General features: G+C 45.3%; 1 protein-coding gene across 1 annotated transcript; it reads left to right on the forward strand.

The window, feature by feature from the left end:
- Positions 1-7,306: 7,306 nt before the first annotated feature.
- Positions 7,307-13,060, forward strand: TRIL (TLR4 interactor with leucine rich repeats). The gene has a single exon (XM_058296838.1). It carries the CDS (start codon positions 8,390-8,392, stop codon positions 10,820-10,822), a length of 2,433 nt encoding a protein of 810 aa, XP_058152821.1. The 5' UTR covers positions 7,307-8,389; the 3' UTR covers positions 10,823-13,060.
- The last annotated feature ends 7,550 nt before the right edge of the window (positions 13,061-20,610 follow it).

The following is a 20,610-nucleotide window of genomic DNA, read 5'->3' on the forward strand; positions in this document are numbered from 1 at the left end:
TCTTGCTACAGCAAGCACTCCAGGGCTGAGACTGGAAACTTTGATCTTGTGTCCTTCTCCAGCATATGGTGTTGCTAAACATAATCAAAGTGCAAATCTTTATAGAATATTATAGAGACTCTGAGAAGGGGATGGCTGCTTCCATCCTTTAATTTCCTTTCCTGCCATGTTCTTGGTCTTAAGCAAAAAACATTTGGCCTTTTGATGAAATCTGCAAACACTTTTAGGGTATTTAGACTGTATATAGTCAATTATTTCACTATCCAAGATTATTTCAACTACTGAGACTAACAAAAATGTTTCTTTCCAAGACAGAGCTGCTTTCAGTGGCACGAGTATGAAATTGCATTCCCTTATTTTGTCCCTAAGGATGACATTAGAATAAGGAGTCATCTGTAACTCAGAGGGAGGGATGATGGGGGTGGTTTTTGACACATGTGTATCCAGGTTTTGACAATAAACCATTGAAAATTTACACAATGTGTTGCTAATTTTAGGCTGCTACTCTTCCAAAGAGGCTGCCTCCTAAAAGAACTGTTGTCATTAATTATAACAATTCAGAAGATCAAGTTATGAAAAAAAACAGTGATTTTATAAGAAATAAATTTCCTTTGAACATATCTTTCAGCCCACTAGAGCATGCTGGTGATAATAATTGCTGATTGATACACTGAAAACAAAATTTGCATCTCACCGAAGCTGATTCTTCTTGCCCTACCATTTTGACTGAGGAGCCTGGGCTCAGAGAAAGAGGCCCCAGGCAAGCCAAGTTTGCAACTTGAAAGAACTTGGACCAAGGAAGCCTCCACGTGTTGTCTCCCATGGTTACTAATTATTGTGCCCAAGTCTTATGCAAATTGTTTTCTAATAATGTAGTTATCAGGAAATGAAAAAGATATAGCAAAATCAGCATTCAAAAAAGTTTAATCAAATCCAGGCAAGTCCACCGTGAGCTGGCAGGCAGTGGCACAGCTGGACTGGTTGTAGACAGCTTCATCTCTCCTAACTGGTCAGTGCCCACAGCCAACTGGCTGGTCCTCTGTTGTCCCAGCTGCTAAGTACTTGGAACATCACCTCCAAACAGGCCACATTCGTTGACCACATAGGCATGTATCAACAGGGAGCCTACCAGGGCCCAGCTATAAAGACCTGGAATCAGAAGCTAAGGGTTTAGATAATGATCTGCACTCTACCACGAGAGTTGCAGAGCATTCCAGAAGTTAGCTAACTTCCCTGCTTCTTAGCACCCTCTCATCCAAATTGGAACTATGAATAATCGCACCTAATTCCCTCATGAGATTTAAATTGAAATTAAAATCAGGTAGGAGGTAGGAAAACTTTCATTTTGCTATTATTTAAAAAAAAAAAAAAACATAGTAATTGTATACCACTTAGAAAATGCTGGAAAGTAGGGGGAAAGCAATTTCTTATTTTCCCACCACCTAAAGACAACAGAATGTTATGTTTTTGTTTATTTTCTTCTAGCCTTTTATAAAAGCCCTGGACAATTCAACAGTAGTTGCTGAGTGCCACATAAATGGAATGCAACAAGGTTGTCACGCTTCCAGCTTAGTGGGGAGTATGAGCGGCTAAATAAATATTATCACTGTAGTATGAAGAAATCCAAAGGAAAGAGACAGTGAAAAGTTATACCAGAAAATACAATTACAGGTCTGGTTCTGAGAGGTGACAAATACTTTAGTACCTAAGAAGCAAGACATGCTTTTATACCTAGAGCATTTCATTAGGCTATCAGTTCCATTCCTGGGAAGGACAATATTATATTAATGCCATAAAATTTCAGTTACATATAAACAAACTCTACACTGTACCCATAAACAGCATATGGAGGTGCCTTATCTTCTAAGTCATTATGCTCAGGCAACCCCTGCCTTTCCTTTTTGGCTGGCTCAAAGTACCCACAGTGAACTGTCGTTCTTGTAGATACACAATGTCTATACATGTCAGTGTCAAATAATCAGGCATCTCTGATCTGTTGGTTAAAGATTTTCCTTGAACATAAAATCCAGTGTGTTGAAAGCATTTAAGGGGCCTTAAACACCTACAGTGTCATGTGGGTTTTACTTCTGTTATTATTTTCTTCTCAAAAAAGACCTGCCGTTCAGCATACCAGTGTTTTAATCTATATGATGGCACTACCCTCCTGGATTTTCATCTCATATGCATTTACCACTCTGGTCATACTGAGCTCTCTGGACGCATGGGCCCTATCTTACTTCTCTTTTTACCCCTGAGCTCCTTGCAAAGGAGACACTGAAATGTGTGAATAAGCCCTTGGGAATTCTAATTCATGGATTCCAAAGCTTGGATCCTCAACACCTGGGGAATGTGCTAAAGAGTCCTAGGTCCTATCCCGGTGGGTATCTGGGGATGGGCCTAGAATCCTACATTTTTAACACGTTCCTCAGCTTCCTGATCTGTAAAAGGGAAGCAATAATTCCTACTTCACAAGGTTGTTGTGGAAATAAATGAGTCAAGATAGAGAAAGAGTACCTAGACCACAGCCTGGCACTCAGTTCTACATGAATGCCAGTTATTATTACTGTCATTATTATAATATGAGCAGCCAGTCATGGACAGGCGTTTGGGAAGCATTATCTATCAGTGCACCTCATCCTTAAGTGTACAGAAAAATCATCTGGAGAGCTAGCATAGGCAGATACCTGGGCTTTGCCCCTAGAGGTTCTGATTGAATACAACTGGTAAGGAGCATAGGAATTTGCATTCTATAAGCCCCCTAGATGATTCTGAAGTGGGTGGTTCTAGGGCCATATTTTAAGATACACTGGATGCTTTAGCAGTTTCACTTCAGTATGCATAACTCCTCTAAAAATGCATGTTGGAGCTTTTTTTTTTCCTCCTAAAAAATAAATAACTATAAAAATATTCTCTTTCTGAATAATCCCAATACCTGGATTCCCCATCACCCCTCCACTACATTACTCAGGGTGTCACTTTGATTTTGTAAATTTTGAACAGTAACTTTTACTAGGTCTTCTATCTGCAATCAGAGAAACTGAAACAAAGAATGAAACTAAAAGTTTATTATTCAAAATCCATGAAACTGAATCACATATAAAAAATGGAAATAACGAAACTGTCAAACAATGTTTTTTCCAAGTGTAGAAGTTATCCTGAAGTTATGAAAGTTTAAAATTTATACTGAAGTTATGAAAGTTTAAAACTTCACTGACTTTTGAGACACCCTATTTATTCACATCCTGTTCCCCGAGGCAAAAGAATTTGCGTTTTAGGCTGGGACTGAAATGAGACTCATTTAGATACAGAAGGCCAACTTTGGGGGCTGTTGGATAACGTGTCGCCGGTCCACTGAGGACTGGCCGATTTCCTCCTTCATCTGTGTCCCGGGCTGCACTGCCTGTTGGAGGCTTGTGCCAGTGAGGAAGCAGCTGTGGCTTCCGCAGGCTGCCCTGAGCAAGGCCGGGGCTCTGGTCGCTCGGGCAGGACGTGGTAGGCTCTGCCTCCTGACCCTCCCAGCAGGGGAGTGTGGCCCTGTTCTAGGGCAGTGCCTGGACCAACTCCTGGAATTCTCCGTGCCTCTGCAGCTGCAGTTCAGGGGAAGAGCAGGTTGCTTGGGAGGTCACCGGTACATCCTGGCAAGTCTAAGAAGATCCCCATGCCTGGGCAAGAACCCGGAGAACTCTTACCTGCATGTATGTGTCATATCACCAGCCCAAACTCGTTTGTGCGACTCCCTCTGAAATCACTCCGCAGCGCAATGGAGATTTTAAAAGGAGAGTTTTCCAAAAGTGAAATGGCAACACTCTCGCTTCTTTTATGAACAGCATTCCTTCCTGATTTTCCACTTGTGATTACGTAAATTATACATTCATGTTCAATCAATACTTGAACCTCCTGGAACCTGACCAAGCCTGGATCAGTCCATAAACACAAACATTACATAGTCAAGAGACAGGCATTTAACTGGAGACAACTATGTTCTTGCTTTGTTGAAGAACCCTAAAAATAGGCATTGCTTTTTATAGAAAATTAGGCATAGCCTAAGATACAGTAAATAGAATTCAGAGCGCATGCTTTAAAAAAATGCTTTCATTCAAACTCATGCATTGTTTTCCTTGTTCAAAGTCCAAGTATTTTCTCTCCCTATATGGACGGGTCTGTCCCTGATATTTGAGAGGTCAGGGTTAGAGTGTGAATGGAGGTTCCCAGCCCAGACTCCTCTTCCCAGCTCTGTCTCCTCAACGATCAGGATGCCTCTGGGCTCCTTTCACACAGCCACCCCTTGGTCTTCTCCTGGACCTAGAAGTACACACACGTGTGGCCTGACTGGCCCCCAGGAGCACAGATGGGGAAAAGGTCTGAACACGCTTAGGCAGTTGGGCAGGGAATTCCAGGAGCCCAGGCACCCTGGGCAGAGGTAGGGGTGGGGGCTGTGGGTAGGCACATCCCTCTGCATGCCTGAAATTCTGTCCCTGTGGGGAGGGGCACAGGCTGAGGAAGGTAAGGGCAAAGCCTTCCAAAGCAGAGTTCAGGGTGGGGGCCAAGGGGCCAGGGCCCACAGGAGGTAGAGTATCTATAGTGTCTACTTAATACCCGTGAATTTTTGGTCTGGAGATAAATCAACACATGTGCCATACATGTCACTGCCATGGTTGTCAAGGTAGACAACATTTTCGGTGCATAAAGCACCTACTTTATTTCAGCAGAGATATCCCTTGGTCTTGCTGTGCAAATATGATTATGCCAACTACCTTATTACCCTTAAAGGGTAATAAGAAAATATTTGTTTCAAGTATGAGCTAACACTCTATCATGCTGGTAAAAAAATACAGATGCCTGAGTCTCACTCATGCCAAAGATAAAAACAGAAGATTTAAAGATTCCCAAATAATTCCCAAGGCCTTAAGGCTTTCCTTCCTTTAGTGCCCTGCTCACCTTCATCTAGGTAATACTGCTCAGTTCTCAACCTCAGCTCAGGCAACCCTTCCTCTGCAAGCCTTCCTCAAGCTCTCAGTGCCCCCTCCCCGCCCACCTTGGGGTTACCCCAGCTCCACCCCACAGCCTCATCACCTGGCCCTGTAATTGCTGATTACTCTCTGTCTTCCCCCACTAAGCTGTGCCACCCCAAGGCCTGGTACTATGCGTTATCTGCCTGCAATCTCAGGGCTCGACCAGAGATTTTCGGGCTCACCAGTGCTTCCTGCTTGATCAGCAGCAACAAAAAGCACATGCAGTTTTGGAGTTGCCTTTATGGTTCTACATTACTATTGAATTCAAGCAAAATGCCATTGGAACCCCTGAAAGAGAGAGAGAGTAAACTCCTGAGCACGTGGTATTCCAGAAATGGAGGTTACCCAGTGCACATGCAAATGCTACATAATTTACTCCAAGTATTTTGATGTCATTCATTTTGTAAGTTCAAATTTTATAGGATATATGCCTTCAAAAAGGGCAGCATTTGTTAAAAAATATGGTGGTCACATTTTTTTCAGAATTTGCATGCATGTGCTATCACTTTATCTGTAGATCTCAAAATCTCTCTATGATACTGGATTGAGAGTGGAAGTGACATCTATCAGAAACTGTTGCTATTACTTGAAATATGGCACACTATATTTTAAACAATGTTCACTACATGTGGCAAATGGAGTACTTCAGGAAAATGCAATGTTAAGGGAAAGCAATTGTCTTTTGACATGATAGTATTTCTACCAGCAATCAGGACTACTGGTAGGAGTATTAAACATTGGGCAATAATAGCAAAGACAGCCACAACATTAAAAAAAAAAATACTGAGCATCTGCAAGGTCTAATAACTTTGCAAATTTAACAGAGCTGAGGTACCTATATAGAGGGGATGACATGAGGAAAGACCCCCCTGGGAGAGTGAGTGAAGGATACACACTGGAGCGAGCCTCTGTCCTGCTACCCTCGCTTACTTTGCAAGTTTTCTGCAGAGTCAGGAGAAGGAGGATTCTGCACAGGGGTAGGACCTGACTTCTGCTTCTTCCTCTTCCACATGACACCCCTCTCAGCTTCCAACCTCTTCCCGGCTCAGAGGCCGTGTGTGCAGCCTGAGGCTGGGGGTGGCAGGAACTCCTATGGGCTCAAAGCAGGTGCAGCTCCAGCTCCCTCCCAGGTACATCCAGTAGTTCAATGTCAAAATCAGCAGCCTTTCATCATTCTTTCCTCTGGAAAATTAAGATAATCTCTGTGGCATGATAGCATTGCCAGAAAGGGCTGAAGGTACCCCCCAACAGAGTGGTGGGCCCAGATGAGGGGGGCTGGGAACTGGTGCTACATTGTGCAAGCCTGGGTTTCATTCTCTAGGGCAAGAGTGAAGGGGGATGGGGGTAGCGTCGCACTATGAAAACTAAAAAACTACCTGGATAACTTAACATTTCATCTTGCTAAGACAGACACTTGGTTGGCAGGGTTCACCTTTTATGCAAACACTCAAGGCAAGTGAAAGCACATCTGGTCTATCCACTGTCCTCCAACACCATTCCCCCACGGAACCAGGGTTCCTGCTCAACCTTGAAATAACAGACTGACCTCAATCTCATCTTTCTCTAAACTCAGAACTTGGCTCCGTCATCCTACTATAGTCATTGCTAAATGAGGCAATGAATCACTATCAGATATTGGAGTTATTAAAAATCTTTCACCACCAGTGCATCTTTCTCATGCCACTGCCTTGTATTATTGTCCAACCTTTCAAAGCCTTGCCTTTCCCCCTAGAATGGCAGCCTCGTGAGGTGAAGCTATGTCTCTTTTAATTTCCTACACCTTTGCACCGTGTGTCCTAATTACATTTTCGTTTTAAACATCTGGGGGCCGCTATTTTTAGCACGATGGTTTAGTTTAGATGAACAAATCATGATTAATAGCTATTCCTTGCCCGTTGTTCTCCGCTTCAGCAGGGGCTGTCCCAGAGAAGCGAACGACAATTGCTCCATTCCCTGCTGATACTAAAGAATAATACTTCTCCAGTGAAGCCAGACCTGAGTACTAGGGCCTAGACTTCTGAAGATCACTACAAGCCCAGGCAGAAAGCAGGAGGGCCTGCAGTTGGCAGTCACGTCAGGGTCTGTAAAGGTTATTTTTTACATGCAAATGTGCGAAGCCTGCTCCAGGGGCTGGAATGAATTTGGGTCATGAATCACCCAAATCTGACGGGAACACTTTCACTGTGGCAGAACCAGTTCTGAGCTGTCTTCGTGCTCTTGTCTACAGCAGGACCAATCAAATACTCAGTTAAGATACCCCAAAGGGGGCGGTGCGTCTCCTCGGGGCTACTCACGCACGGATCTCAAAATCCCAGACACCGTACAGTCCGAATGGAGGGACTGAGCCTCTTCTCACAGCTGGTCCCCCGACAGTTCTCTGCAGATCACCTAGTGCTCTCCAAAACTTCCTGCAGAATGCTGGTGGGCTCCGCGCTGCCCCAGTGTCCCACAGGGTGGCTAATGGAAGAACAGTGAGTTAAAAGCGAACAACCCGAGGCGCGCTCCCACTGCTCCGAAGTGGCTGGTGTACTCGTCTAAAATAAAAAGGTCTCTGTCTGCAAATCTCATTTGCTCGCCCGGTAATCCACCCCCGCCCCCAACCCCGCGTGTCCGACCCGTACAGCTGCTTTTAATCCCTACTTTTCTCACTTGGCGTCCAGGGCTCGGGCTGACCAGACGCAGAGCCACTTAGTGTTACCCTCCTCCTCCTGCCGGGGTCTGCCCCACCCCCTCCGCCGTATCCTCTTTCTCCGCCTGCGTCCCCGGGGGGGCAGAGTGTGGGAAGAACGAATTTCCGTCCGGTTTTCTCGCCACTCGCCGAGTAGGGCCCCTGCTGGACGCAGCCCGCGCGCCCCCCGGCTCCTCCCGGGGCTGTTCCTCGGAGGCCACGCTGGGTGTCCCGCACCTACAGCGAGGAGGTCCTGGCTGCGGGGGCCGAGCTGCCTGGGCGCAACGGCCAAGTCGCCCCCGGAAGAGCTCTTGGAAGGGCTCCCTCCTGCAGCTGGGGAATCCACTCGGCTGCGTGAGTCCGCGCCAGGGAATCCAGTTCTCCGGACTCTGCAGCAAACAAAAAGCTGGAGGTCGTGCTCCCTCCCCCGCCCCTCGAGGCGCACTGGGAGAAACTGTTTTCTGTAGAAATGCAACAAGTAGCACCCGGAGTTCGCCGAGCGCCCTGCGCGGCTTGACTTGGCCGGGCGAATCCCGCCTGCAGAGACCGGGTCCAGACACCGGACAAAAGGCGGAGGAGGGGCTGGACGGCGCAGCGGAGTCCGAAAGAACCATTTAGTGTCTGTGGCCAGGCTAAAGGGAATGCAGAGGAGACACAGAGCCGGCGGGCCAAGAGGACGATCCGGTCGCAGCACGCAGGGCGGGCGGCGATGGAGGCTGTTCGCGCCGGGCGCGTCCTGCTCGTGGTGTGCTGCTGCCTCGCGCTCCCGCCGGGGGCCGAGCCCGTGTGCCCCGAGCGCTGCGACTGTCAGCACCCCCAGCACCTCCTGTGCACCAACAGGGGGCTCCGCGTCGTCCCCAAGACCAGCTCGTTGCCGAGTCCCCAGGACGTGCTCACCTACAGCCTTGGTGGTAACTTCATAACCAACATCACGGCCTTCGACTTCCACCGCCTGGGCCAGCTCCGACGGCTGGACCTGCAGTACAACCAGATCCGCTCTCTGCACCCCAAGACCTTCGAGAAACTGTCGCGGCTGGAGGAGCTCTACCTGGGCAACAACCTACTGCAGGCGCTCATCCCGGGCACGCTGGCTCCACTGCGCAAGCTGCGAATCCTCTATGCCAACGGGAACGAGATAGGCCGCCTAAGTCGTGGCTCCTTTGAGGGCCTGGAGAGTCTGGTTAAACTACGGCTGGATGGAAACGCCCTGGGGGCGCTGCCTGACGCGGTCTTCGCCCCCCTGGGTAATCTGCTGTACCTACATTTGGAGTCCAACCGGATCCGCTTTCTGGGCAAGAACGCCTTCGCCCAGTTGGGCAAGCTGCGCTTCCTCAACCTCTCTGCCAACGAGCTGCAGCCCTCCCTGCGCCACGCGGCCACCTTCGCACCGCTGCGCTCCCTCTCCACCCTCATCCTCTCGGCCAACAGCCTGCAGCACCTGGGGCCACGTGTCTTCCAGCACCTGCCCCGCCTCGGCCACCTCTCGCTTCGGGGCAACCAGCTTGCGTACCTCGCTCCGGAGGCCTTTTGGGGTTTGGAGGCCCTGCGCGAGCTGCGCCTGGAGGGCAACCGGCTGAGCCAGCTGCCGGCGGCACTGCTTGAGCCGCTACACAGCCTGGAGGCGCTGGACCTGAGCGGCAACGCGCTGTCCGCCCTGCACCCCACTATCTTTGGCCACCTGGGCCGGCTGCGCGAGCTCAGCCTACGCGACAACTCGCTCAGCGCCCTCTCCGGGGACATCTTCGCTGCCAGCCCGGCCCTCTACCGGCTAGACCTAGATGGCAACGGCTGGACCTGCGATTGCCGGCTGCGGGGTCTGAAGCGCTGGATGGGCGACTGGCACTCGCAGGGCCGGCTCCTCACCGTCTTCGTGCAGTGTCGCCACCCTCCGGCCCTGCGGGGCAAGTACCTGGATTACCTGGATGACCAACAGCTGCAGAACGGCTCTTGCGAGGATTCCTCGCCCTCTGCTTCCCCGACAGCCGACCGCAGGCGGCGGCCGCTACCCACAGCCGCGAGAGAGGAGAAGGCGCCGCCAGCAGGCGGCCTCGCCGAGGAGCTGCCTCCCCAGCCGCAGCAGCGGGGGCGGGTTCTGCCCGGAGTAGCCTGGGACGCGGCCGTCAGGGAGCTCGTTGGTAACCGCAGCGCCCTGAGGCTGAGCCGGCGGGGCCCGGGCCTCCAGCAGCCGGGTCCTTCCGCCGCCGCTGCGGCGAGCTTGGCGCCACACCCCCTGGACCTACACGAGACCCCGGAGCTAGGACGTCCGACACAGGCCGACCCGGCACACGCCGAGTCCACCCCGACGGCCGCGCCCGGCTTCGCGCCTACCCGCGCTGGCGACCCTTGGCAGCGCGCGGCCAAGCAGCGCCAGGCCGCGGAGCAGCAGGAGCACGGCGCCGGGGTCGACGGCGGGGTCAGCGTGCCGCCGCTGGTGTCCGACCCGTGCGACTTTAACAAGTTCATCCTGTGCAACCTGACGGTGGAGGCGGTGGGCGCCGACAGCGCGTCGGTGCGCTGGGCAGTGCGCGAGCACCGCAGCCCCCGGCCGCTGGGCGGCGCGCGCTTCCGCCTGCTCTTCGACCGCTTCGGCCAGCAGCCCAAGTTCCACCGCTTCGTCTACCTGCCCGAGCGCAGCGACTCGGCCACGCTGCGCGAGCTGCGCGGGGACACTCCCTACCTGGTCTGCGTGGATGGCGTGCTTGGGGGTCGGGTCTGCCCCGTGGCACCCCGGGACCACTGCGCCGGGCTGGTCACGCTGCCGGAGCCGGGAAGCCAGGGCGGCGTCGACTACCAGCTGCTGACCTTGGCCCTGCTGGCCGTCAACGCTTTGCTGGTTCTCCTGGCCGTGGCGGCCTGGGCGTCGCGCTGGCTGCGGAGGAAGCTGAGCGCGCGGCGGAAGGGCGGGGCCCCGGTCCACGTTCGCCACATGTACTCCACGCGGCGGCCCCTGCGCTCCATGGGCACCGGCGTCTCCGCCGATTTCTCGGGCTTCCAGTCACACCGGCCGCGCACCACGGTGTGTGCACTCAGCGAGGCGGACCTCATCGAATTCCCCTGCGACCGTTTTATGGACAGTGCGGGTGGCGGCTCGGGTGGCAGCTTGAGGCGAGAGGACCATCTCCTGCAGCGATTTGCGGATTAGGTCCAGGGTCCCTAAGGCCTGTAGAGACCATCTCATTGGCCTTGAGGAGCCATCTCTCCGTGGGGCCTCTCAACCCACCCATCTATCAAACCTTCGCCTTTCCCCCCTTTCATGCACTTGCCAGAGAGGCCAAAGGAGACAGCCAATTCGGGCAGCACCCCCAGTCCCCGGTAGCCCCACGTGATTGAATGGAGGGTGCTGGGCGGTCAAGGCCAAGAGTAGGGTACAAATGGATGGTGAGGTGCCGCCGTGGAGGATCTTCTTGGCCTTGGCGCAGCTATGGGAATGGCTACTGTGACACTGCAGTGCAGTAAGCCCAGCCCACTTTGGGGAAAGAAGAGGGTAGTTGCACCCCTAACTTGAGTAGAAAGAGATTTGGATGCTTGCTTTTTGTTTGCTCGGTGTCAGAAGAGTTTTGCTACTATTTCAGGATAAAGGAACGTATTGCCGGTACAAAGGAGGCTTGGCAACTGACCCCACTGGTCTGGTGGTTTCTGCTAAGAAGGATGACATTGTAAACAGGTGGTAACACACTTTCCGAGGAACTCGTTTATGTTGGCTGATGGAGCATTCAGGATACCTTAATGTGTAAATAATGAGACGATTTCTTTTTCGACAATGTGAAGAACTCTGACATGTAACAAACTTTACCTTTAAACTCAAGGATTTCTTTTAGTTGGGCTTGGTGTTCCTATTAACGTTGAGGTGGCAAGAGCATTTGCTGACTTTGGGGATACCTAAGATAATGTGCTTTCTCAGGAGAAGGCTGAGTGCAAGACTTCTCTGCCAGGGTTACGCCTGTGGTTTTCTAATTTTATTTTTTTAAAACCTGTATGTGGAAAAGGAGATTTCAGTGATAAAGGAATGTAGTGTGCATGTGACTGATGGACCCCACAGGTAACTCCAAGGAGACACGTCTCTGACAATGTATCTAGATTGGGATAAACTCAGTGTGGTACTTAGGTTTTTATCAGTGACACGCAGCTGACTGGGTGCTTTCTCATGAGTTCCTCAGTAAAATGATAAGTGTCATTTCCTAATTATAGACTGGGAGCAAAAGGTGAATTGTCAATTGATTGTGTAATGTTTGACCACACTGATATCCTACTCTCTGTGAAATGGTAGAGGGGAAGAAATTATGGGAAGAAAATGTGAAAAAACACATCAATCAATGGGTGTCTGTTTCTACTAAAACCAGGAGGTTCTTTTGAGTTCTTAGACTGCACTGTGAAATAAGTATATAATTTGCAAATTAATTCCTCCTCTCTCCAGTGGTTTACTATGTTATCAATTCTTATCTTTTAGTTCATAATTGTAGAATTTCTTTGAAATGCCATTGTTTGAAACGTCGGGGTAGACCCTTTTATTTGCTCAGTTGATTTCAACTATCTGGGACACTTTCTTTCCCTGATATTTACAAAGTACATGTTTAATACTAAATGACGTGGTTTGGTTTACATGAATAATTGTTCACATAGTCAAAAGACGCTGTCATTAAGAGGTGCCCCCCACCCTGGCCCATGTTTTAGCGCAAGTGGAGTGCTCTGGTGCTCAGCCTAACAGTGGACTCGTTTGTTGAGCATCTTAAAGCCCCTGAGTGAGGGTCCCTGATGACTCAGGGAATCCATCACCACCCAGGGGTCCTTCGACCCTAGGTCACCCCTTTTCAGTTTAGCCTAGATTGAGCTGTGCCTGCCCTGGTCAGAACAGCTGAATTAGGGACCTAAATTAGCTGCACTTTGTTTATATTCAGATGAGTAAATGTCCAGACCACTTAAGCTACAGCTGCCTTTCTGGCAGTCTTATCTGCAGGCCCCAAACTCAATAAGCTGCAGGAAATAGACTGTCATTCTTAGTTTGCTGCCAGAGCTTGTTTTAAATTCAGAGCATGTTGGTACATGGGAAAGGTGAGTTGTTCCTTCTTATTTTCATCCTTCAGGCTGCGGGGCGCCTGCCTAGCCCCTTCGGTGCTCCTCTTTTCTCCTTCATAGAGCTGTTGCATCTCTCAGCTGTGTCTTTTGCACAGCAGTGTGATACTGAGTCCCAGCTGAAAGTGTGGAAAAGACCTCTGGTTCTATCCACCACCAACCTTTTCACGTGCAGAACTTCACTGAAAACATTAAATATCTGGATCTGTGTTCTATTTAAAACAGTTTCACTGGAAGTTCTTTTAGTGGGATGTGAATAAATGTTATACATTGTTATGTTTAATTATGTCAATAAACCCACTTATTAATAGAGATGTTTCATTGGGGGACTTTCAAAAATATTTTATACACTTTCATAACGATTCACTGCATTTTTCTCCAGCTCATTTTCATCAATGAAAATGAAACATAAACTTGGTGTCCTTCTCTGCTCTTTATTTCTATTTCCATAACATAGTATGGACTTTACTTAGGTGTCTTTTAAAGAAATGGTTGCATGACCTTATGTCCCCAAAAAGTGAGATGGTTCTAAAAACAGATGGTCAGGCAAGGTGTGAAATGCTGTTAAGCACCAGTAACAGAGATGATTGGGGATCAGTAGGAGGTGCCTGTTTAAAGGAAGCTGAATTAAAACCCAAGCTCTTTGACTCTTGTGGTCAGTAAGAAGGAAGAATTGAAAAGGTAAAATTTCTAAAGAAGAAAGAATAAACTGTGTATGAGTAGAGTGGTCCAACAAAGGGCTGTGGAACAACCTGGAATTTTTGAGGTGGGACTCTCAGCTCAACCAATAGGATTACTGCTTTCATAAGGCAGGGAGTTTGTGATGCTGCTGGATAATAATTAGGATGTGATTAGAAGACCTTCAGTAATTTGCTATGCCTCTGGATTTCACCAGAAGTACAGATATGTGGGCAGCTGCTATATATATTAAGAAGCCATTAAATTAAACCCTAGATTACCTGGTATTCTAGTTAGCCACCACCTGCCTCCACTTCTATGATGACAAGCATTCTAATGCCAGAAATTTATTTAAAATTCCAGACCATGACCCAGGATCAAAACAGATTCCTACTCACTCCCATGACTTAACCATCTTCAAAGAATTAGAGCAGCATTAAAATTCAGAATGTTGATAAGTGGTTAAAGAATATTAGCCAGTGGAAGATTGCATTCGTTCTACTTAACAACTCTCTTGTGCCTGAGCTCCCCATCAGTTAAAATGGGGATTCTACCAGTCGCGACTGCGTAGTGCTGTCATGAGGTATAGACAAGTATAGAGGGCTCAACAGCACCAGTTACATGACAGGTGTTCAAGAATAGCAGCTGTATCATTCTCCTGTACCCAGGGCATCAGATGATGCCTGGACAAGGCATTTCTAGATAAACCCCAATCAATCAGAGAATTCAGATAACGAGATTACAGCCACCCCTTCCCTCCTTGTTCTGGTTAATTGATGCTCTTCTATGATTCTGCATTCAAGGATAGCTCTTGAAACATTCTCATGCTGTAAGGGGGAAAATAATGTACTAGTATTTTGGCAAACTTGAGTTTATGAAGTTTTTGGTGTAAATTCAACCATCTTTCAGATTGGAACTAAGATTCATAAACAGCCTTGCTTCTTAGTGCTGCCTGCTCCTTTCCATAAATTTAGTGATAGCATCTCCAAGTGTCCATTGACTCTTACTTAGTTAACTCAAAATGATACTCTCCATGCACGAGCCACTTTTTTTTCCTAGGTATGTCAGGTCATTTCATCCTTCTCAACGATGCAGCAAGTAGTAGTATTTTAATTTTGTATGCATGACTTTAAGTATTAAGAAATTATTCTTAAATATAGTAATTACTGAAATAATTAGGAAAGAAAACATAGTTTCCTGGTACCTGGTTGCTTTATCTTGGAGCAGAATACCTAAATATCCCATTACATCTGGTTGAAAGTTTAAGCTCCAGGTGGTGTGATTCCTTACTGATGGAGAAATGTGGCTTTATAAATTGGCTGTGAAATGATACCAGATGCTAGACAGAAATATATTTTCTTGCACCAAGATTTCAAGCACCAGCATCTCCTGACTTTATACATCCATAACATTCTTTTCAGATTGAACAAAGCTATGCTAGCTATGTGCCATAGTTAAGGCTGAGACAGAGCCACACTACTATGTAGTAACACCAGCTCTGGCCACAAAGCAGGTATCCTTTCCAAATGAGGTTTTGATTAAGATTTAGTATATGTACACTGCTTATTACCTTCTCAAATTTTTTAATCTAGGTTACTAAAATAATTACACCTATATGACACCTATATTAGCAAAGAAACAGTTAACATTTTGTGATGTTTTCTGCCTTAAACGTTGTTATTGACAAAAACACTGTCCTCAAGGCAGCTGCCTGTTGGAAGTTTGGTGTACTTCCTTCTAATTCATGTTGAAACATTGGATTTATCTTTTTAGCTCTTTCTCCTATGCCCTCCTACTCCTTTAGATGCCATAAATTACCCATTTGACCCTTTGGATAATCTTTTAAATCAGTAGTCACACCTAGCATTCCAACTGTAATGTTAATGGCAGTAGCTGTGTGTGGGTTTGTTTATTTGTTTAATACTTCCTAGTTTTTCTTGGTGTTTTGCTCTCTTTCTGCATGTGTTTCTATTTCTTCTTTGGACGTACTTATAATACATTAAACCTTTAATAATTTACTTAGATGTCCTTTCTTGCCTCTGCCCTCTTCCCTTTTCTCTGGTCTTTAATTGGAGTTCCACAGAGGAGAAAAAGGGCTAAGTATATCCCTGGACTGAGTATATCTCTTGAACCCCTCTTCTCTGGGATCCCTCTTTATATGGTTTGGTCTCTGCTTCCCTTTTATTTTGAAAATCTCTGACTCGATAAAACTCTTTTATGTGCCAAGGAAAAGGGCAGTTTGCTCTGAAAAGAGCACAGTTTGCTGCCTGGACAATCTTATTTGTGTACTCTGGCTGCCTTCCCACATCTCATTTGGACATATGCTTTTTTCATTTCTGTTTTGACTGCAGAACACTCACATACACAAATACTGTTTGGTTTTGCCTCATGCCTAATTCTTCTTAGGCTGATCTCTTTCCTTGTACCTTATAGGTATCACTGATTATTATCCCCTCTTTTTCTCAGTTGGTTCTTTAAAAAACGTATAATTTTGATCTGATTTTTAACTTATCAAAAGAATTGCAAGACTATTTCAGAGAACTCTGATGTACCCCTTCCCTAGCTTTATCAGTTATTACTATTTTGCCCGATTTACTTTATAATTTTCTCCCTTGCATCCATTTGAGAGCAAATTACAGATATCATGCTCCTAAACCCTTCATTAGTAATTCCCAAGAACAAGGTCATTCTCTTAAATAACCATAGTACAATTATCAAGATCAGGATATTTAACACTGATAGAATGGTGATACCTAATCCACAATCCATGCTCAAATTTTATTAACTCCCAATAATGTCTTTTTTAGCTCTTTTCCCACAGCCCCCAATCTAGGATCTTACATTACATTTAGTTGTCATGTTACTCTATTCTCTCTCTTTCTCTCCCTCATCCCGTTCTCCATTTTCTTTGGCTTGATTTTCTTTTCTTTATAAGTCAAATTTATTAAGGTATAATTTACATACAGTAAAACTCACCCTTTTTGATGTGCAGTTCCATGAGTTTTTGCCTAATGTTTATGACCATGTAACTACCACCACAATCAAGTTATAAAACTGTTCCATCACAATATATTCCCTTGTGTCCCTTTGTAGCCAATCCCCTTCTCCCTCACTCCAGGCTCTGCAATTCAGATCTGATTCATGTCCCTATAGTTTTCTTTTTCCAGAAGGGCATATGTATGGAATCATACTTTATGTAGTATTTTGTGTCTGCCTTTTCTCGCTTGGCATCATACTTTGATATTCATCCATGTTGTTGCATGTAAGAGTAGTTCTTTCCTTTCTATTGCTTAGTAGTATTCTATTGTATGTATTACATTTGGTTTATACATTTACCAGGGGATGAACATTTGGGTTGTTTTCAGTTTTTGGCTAGTATGACAAAAGCAGCTAAAACATTTGTGCACAGGTCTTTGTATGGATATATGTTTCATTTCTCTTCTGTAAATACCAAGGAGTATGGAATGTGTAACTTTATAAGAAACCACCAAACTGTTTTCAGAAATGGCTATACCATTTTGCATTCCCAGAAGCAGAAAGGAATACAATTTCCAGTGAGTTCTAGTCGTTCTACACATTTGCTAGCACTTGGCAATTTCCTTTTTTTTTTTCCTTTTTAAAGCCATTCTAGTAGTGTTATCTCCTGGTTTTGAGTTGCATTTCTCTAATGACTAATAATGTTGGGAATGTTCTCATGTGCTTATTTGCTACTGATGTCTCTGTGGTGATGTGTCTGGCCAAATCTTTTGTCCTTTAAATTTTATTTTATTATTTTATATTTTTCATTAAAACTGTTTTGAAATTTATCATTTGTACATGAACACATAAACAATAAGTGTATCGTAAAAGTTGTGAACTTACAAAACAAACCTGCATATCGTCATACAAAACTCTCATACCTCATCCCATCACCAACACCTTGCATTGTTGCGAAGCACGTTACAAAACATGAGAGAGCATTGCCAAAATATTACTACTAACTATAGCCTATATCTTACATTTGCTGTATCTTCCCCTAACCCACCCACTTATTAATACCCTGTATTAGTACTGTACATTTGTTATAGTTCAAGAGAGGACATTCTCAAATTTGTTCTGTGAACCACAGTCCATCTTCCACCACAGGATTCCCTGTGTTATACAGTCCCCTGCTTTGCACAATCCATTCAAAGTGTACACTCAGCGGCTCTCATTTTCATCACAGAGTTGTGCTGTCATCATCTCAGTCAATTTTAGAATATTTTCATTACTCCAAAAGGAAAAATCCCATACCCTCTTACATCCCCCCTATGGCTGTCCCTTAGAATTGATGTATCTTCTTTGCCATTGCTGCAAAAATATCACAATATTCCTGTTAACTACAACTAATGTTAATTACATTAGTTGTAATTTTTCTGTGTATCTCGATATTCTTAACCCTTTGTAAAAGGAGAACATTCTTGTATTTATACTATTAACTACAATCTTCATCTACCACCAAATCACTGTTATACAATCCCTAGATTATTCTCTAGTTTCCTTTCAATTGACATTTATGTTCACAGACTACCCCTTTCAGTTACAAATCACATTTATAAATCAGTCCTTAGTTATACTCATTATAATATGTTATCATTATCTCTATTCATTTCCTCACTTTTCTAATAAACCTTATTAAAAATTCTACATACATCAAGCATCAGCTCCCATTCATTGAATTTTTATTGAATGTTTGTATTCTTATAAACGAGTTATAAGAGTATTTTATATATTCTGAATACAAGTCCTCTGTTGGTTACATGTTATACAAACATTTTCTCCCAGACAGTGGCTTGCCTTTTTATTTTCCTAGTAATTTTTTTCTTAACATTTAGGCCTATGATCCATTTCAAGCTGATTTTTGTGTATGGTCTGAGGTATTGATTAAGGTTAATGCTTTCTGCACTTGATTGTCTACTTGTCCTTTTGTTAGGAAAAAAACACTCCATTCTCCTCTGGATGACCTCTGCAACTTAGTTAAAAATCAATTGCGGGAAGCAGATTTGGCTCAATGGACAGAGCATCCACCTACCACATGGGAGGTCCAGGGTTCAAACCCAGGGCCTCCTGACCTGTGTGGAGCTGGCCCACGCACAGTGCTGATGTGCACAAGGAGTGCTGTGCCACGCAGAAAGGTGTCGCCTGCATAGGAGAGCCCCATGTGCAAGGAGTGTGCCCCATAAGAAGAACCACCCAGCCACGGAGAGCTAAAGCAGCAAGATGATGCAACAAAAAGAGACACAGATTCCTGGTGCTGCTGACAAGAAAGCAAAGTGGATACAGAAGAACACACGGTGAATGTACACTGAGAGCAGGAAACGGGGGCGGGGGGAGGGAAGGGAAGGGAAAGAAATAAAAAATAAATCTTTGAAAAAAAAATCAATTGCCCTTGTAAGTATGGGAACTTTATGGAAATTATATTCTGATCCATTGATCTGAATATCCTTAGGCCAATACCAAGCTTTCTTGATTACATAGTATGTTTTGAAATCAGGTAGTGTGAGTCCTACAAATTTGCTCATCTTTATCAGAGTTGTTTTAGCTATTCTAGCTTCTTTGATTTTCTCGATAAATTTTAGTGCCCACTTGTTACTGCTGCAAATGAGAGAACAAGAAAGCAAGAACGAGCAAGCCTGGTGGGATTTTGATTTGGATTGCAAGAATCTATATATTAATTGGGGAACAATTGTCATCTTAATAATAACTCTTTTAATCTATGAATGTAATGTATCTCTCAATTTATTTTGGCCTTTTTAATTTCTTTCACAAATATTTTCTAATTTTCAGCCTACAAATCTTGTACTTATATTGTTAGCTATATCACTAGGTGTTTCATATTTTTGGGTGATTTTTTTTTTACAAGGTAGAGTCATATGCTGTTTTTTTCCCTTCACTTCCCCCTCCCCCACCCTGCTGTTTTTGCTGTGTGATCATTCTCTGTGTGATCTTCTGTATCTATTTCTCTTTTTTGTCATCCCTTCTCATCTTTCTCTTCTAAGATTCACCAGGATTCGATCTTGGGGACCTCTGATGTGGAGAGAGGTTCCCTGTCAATTGTGCCACCTCAGTTCCTGGTCTCTGCTGTGCTTCACCTTGACTCTCCCCTTCGTCTCTCTTTTATTGCATCATCATCTTGCTGTGCAGCTCATTTGCATGGGCACTGGCTCACCGCACAGGCGCTCGGCATGGTGCGCGGACGCTAGACTCGCCACGTGGGCACTGGCTTACCATGTGGGCACTCGGCTCTCCACATGGGCACTGGCTGGCCACACAGGCACGCTTTCTCTTCTTCTTTTCACCAGGAGGCCCCAGGGATCGAACCCGGGTTCTCCCATATGGTAGGTGGAGGCCTTATCATTTGAGCCATATCTGCTTCCCTTTGATGATTTTTAAAACTTCAGTTTCTAATTGTCCATTTCTAGCATAGAGAAGTATGGGTAATTTTTTTGTATATTTTTTTGGATGTTTTATGTGTGTGATTATATCATCTGTGATAAAGATAATTTTATTTCTTCCTTCAGTTGGTATGCCTTTTATAACTTTTTCTTCCTTAGCTGCACTGGCTAGAAACACCAGTAGAAGCAGTAAAAGTGGGTATCAAATATCTCATGTTAAATATGATGTCAGCTGAAGATTTTACATAGATGCCCTTTATCAGAGGGTATTGATCATGAAAGGATGTTGAATTTTGACAGTTGCTTTTCCTCCATCTGTTGAAATGTTGATTTTGTGAATTACATTGATTGATTTTCAAATGTTGCTCCAACTTGCATTTCTGGGATAAATTCCATTTAATCATGATACATTATCATTTTTATGTATTACTGGTTTCAACTTGCTCATATTTTGTTAAGGATTTTTACATCTGTATTCATGATGGATATTGGTGTTTAGTTTTCTTACTTTTAATGTCTGTGCCTGGCTTTTTTATGTCGGGGTGTGTTGGTCTCAGAAAGTGAGTTCAAAACTGTTTTTTCCACTTCTGGAAAAAACTTTTCTAGAAGAACTTGTGTAGAATTGGTATTATTTTTTCCTTAAATTTCTGGTGTTTCAACAGTGAGTTCTTCTTTGTCTGAAGTTACTTTTATGAGAATGTTTTTATCTACCTATTAAATTTCTTTAATACATGTAGAGGAGTTTTGGCAATTTGGTTCTTTCAAGGAA

Source organism: Dasypus novemcinctus, chromosome 5 (assembly GCF_030445035.2).
Source record: "Dasypus novemcinctus isolate mDasNov1 chromosome 5, mDasNov1.1.hap2, whole genome shotgun sequence".
Classification (NCBI taxonomy): Eukaryota; Metazoa; Chordata; class Mammalia; order Cingulata; family Dasypodidae; genus Dasypus; species Dasypus novemcinctus.